General features: G+C 35.4%; 1 protein-coding gene across 4 annotated transcripts; it reads left to right on the forward strand.

Annotated features, from left to right (window-relative positions):
- The first annotated feature begins 1,202 nt into the window (after positions 1-1,202).
- LOC129248205 (dynein regulatory complex protein 8-like) lies at positions 1,203-2,582 on the forward strand. 4 transcript variants are annotated; one of them, XM_054887668.1, is made up of 4 exons: positions 1,203-1,456; positions 1,512-1,749; positions 1,858-2,068; positions 2,358-2,582. In XM_054887668.1, exons 1-4 carry the CDS (start codon positions 1,444-1,446, stop codon positions 2,367-2,369), a joined length of 474 nt encoding a protein of 157 aa, XP_054743643.1. In that variant the 5' UTR covers positions 1,203-1,443; the 3' UTR covers positions 2,370-2,582. The 4 variants fall into 4 exon arrangements, with proteins under 4 accessions (XP_054743643.1, XP_054743644.1, XP_054743645.1 ...); XM_054887669.1 differs by having other exon boundaries at positions 1,858-2,030; XM_054887670.1 differs by lacking the exon at positions 2,358-2,582 and adding an exon at positions 2,173-2,348 and having other exon boundaries at positions 1,858-2,030.
- Positions 2,583-2,913: the final 331 nt, after the last annotated feature.

Here is a 2,913-nt window from a genome sequence, read left to right on the forward strand (position 1 = left end):
GCCACAGTGAAATAAGGCGAATTAATTTTTTGTTTTCTATCAGGTCAGTCCATAAGTTCGTGCATTTTTTAAAGGTGATTTTAAAATTAATAAAAAAGATGTTTAAAGTATTTATTAATCAATAATATATTTTCCTTCATTATTTACAATGTCTTGCCAACGTTTAGACAAATTTTTAATTCCCTGCTCAACAAATTTTTTGTCCTTGGAGCCAAAATACGCTTTGATATCCCTTTTTATAGCTTCTTTTGAGGAGTAGTTCTTGTTACTCATATGGGATTGAAGTCCACGGAAAAGGTGACAATTACAAGGTGCAATATCCCGAGAGTAGGGTGGATGCGGCATTAGCTCCCATCCGAGCTCGTTCAGCTTGCCTAATATTTGCCTTGCGGTATGAGGTCTTGCGTTGTCGTGGTGAAACAAAACTTTGCATCTATTCACTAAAGACAGCCGTTTTTGTTAAGTGCCTCATTCAGGTTTGATAGCTGATGGGAATAATAATCAGCAGTTATCATCCGGTTTGGTTCCAGAAGTTCATAATGCATCTTCGGTGCATCTTCCACGTCGCAGTTACCACTTCGGAATTTTGAAAACCACTTTTGCGCAGTTCGTACTCTCACGGTATCCTCTCCGTGAACAGTGTTTATTTCTGCAGCAGCAGTTGTTGCATTTTTACCACATTTATAAAAAAAATACAAAATATGCCTCTTATACGACATATGCTTCTATAACAACACATGCTTCTATTCGCGATTAAAATCACTCGTTGAATGCACAATACATCAAAGAAAATATAAATAGTTCCGTTATATTCCGCAAATAATTTTTTGTTTGCAAAAATCGTACAAAAGTGAAATTATGGGTAAAATACGCACGAACTTATGGACTGACCTGATACTTTGCCAATACTTTTCTTTGACAATCAATTGTACAAAACATTGTTGTTGGTCTAGTGCCACCACCTTTAATGAATGCGCCTTGAAAGGTGGTTTGTTAGAATAGTTGATTTCGTATTCTTCGACTCGCCTTTAATTTAGAATGCCAGTAAAACGGAAAGATGAAAAGTTGTTGGTGTAAATACGCGACAAACTAATTTTATATATTTGTCGTTCATTCCATTCTTTTATTCTCTTTCTCTTGACATTCCTAATTTAAAAAATTTTATTGTTGCTCGAATGCCACCACCTTATATAGAATCGCCTTGCCTATTGCAGCCTGTTGCCTGGGTAACCGTAAATAAACAATTCAACGTCACAATGAAAAATCACAAACATTTTTAAGAAAAATTGAATACCAAATACGTGGAAAAAGTGAAAAAAAATTTATTAGTGATCCATTTAAGCAAATAAAAATAAAAATAACGGTAAAAATTGCATTTCGTTACTTAGCATCTAAATTCAAAAGTTTGAAAATTTTCGCGACGTTCACTAAACTTTATAAACTATGGAGGTTGCTAGTAGGTCGCACCCTAATTCAATTGTGGCAATTTAAAAATAATTTACAATTTTCAGTTCCCATCAACAACGAATTGGAGCAACGCATCTCCGATGCCTTTTGCATTTTCGATCATCACGGCGATAAGCGCATCGATATACGCGAAGTGGGCACTGTTTTGCGCTTTCTCGGTTGTGTGCCCACCGAGCAGGAGATAAACGAAGTAATAGCAGCGACGGAAATGGAAGAATCAGCCGGAGATGTGCATCTTTCCAAATTTATGCCGCATGTCGCACAACTGTTATCGGAAAGAAAGTAAGTGTAAGACTAAGTAGGGAGTAAAAAAAAATTAACTGAAAATCTACTACACTCAAGTGTGAGGTGGTTCATTTATCAACTTTTTTGGTTTCTTTTTTTATGTAGAATGGAACCAGCCTCGCCTGAAAAAATTTTAGCGGCCTTTCAAGTCTTAGATCCGGAGCAAAAAACCTATATTACCAAAGAGTACATGACTAAAATGATGATGGAGGAGGGCGAACCATTCACGCAGGAGGAGCTCGATGAAATGCTTGCGGTGGCTATTGACCCAATCACCGGTAATATCCCATACGAGTTCTATATCAATCAGCTGATGGTAAGTAAAATTTGTTTATTATTCCCCCAACTTGCACTCAATTGCACTGCGCATAATATTGTGTATGTATGTGTGTGTTTGCACCAAATGCACTGGTATTTAAGCATGAACCGGCAAACTCAATTTACGATCTTGCGGACAAGTTTGTGAGTATGAAACCAAAAGATACAAAACGCTCCACAAGACGAACTGGAGAGGAAACAAGCCCGATTTAGGATTTTATTTGAATAACAAAAATTATGTGTTGCGTGTTTTTAATAAAATATTCGAAAATATTTTATATTTCCAGGTTTATCTGTAAAAAATGAAGTAAGCTTTGAATAAATAAAATATTTGGAGCAAAAGCTTAAGGCTAAGGAACATCTTTTTTCACATCAACACAGAAATGATAAACGTTTTCGACTACTACGAATATTTGGCACTCACATACATACAAATATCTGGCAACATAATGGGCCGCAGGGGTCTAAGTGAGATTTTTTTACAGATCAGCCAGCACAGCCTAACCTACAAACAGATATGAATTTTAAACCCAAATGAGAAATAAAATATTTTACTGGCTAAATAACGGCAATAGTGTTTTATTATTTTTTTGGGTGTTTTTTATTTTTTATGTAACACACATACAGTGAGTCACAATCAGATTTACTGGAAAATTGCTTAAAAATAATACGGATGGGAAAAAATGTGTATGTGTTTTTATTGTCTGAATATTAAGCTTCAAAAACCCATCGCGTCCATGAAAGACTTCCTTTGTTTATTACAAAAAATGACCAAAAACTAAAATAATCCACAAATTTATCTCACAGTGAAAGTGAGCCACCTTAACTCAAGTAAACTTAAAT

The sequence above is a fragment of the Anastrepha obliqua genome, chromosome 5 (genome assembly GCF_027943255.1).
Source record: "Anastrepha obliqua isolate idAnaObli1 chromosome 5, idAnaObli1_1.0, whole genome shotgun sequence".
In the NCBI taxonomy this organism is placed as follows: domain Eukaryota; kingdom Metazoa; phylum Arthropoda; class Insecta; order Diptera; family Tephritidae; genus Anastrepha; species Anastrepha obliqua.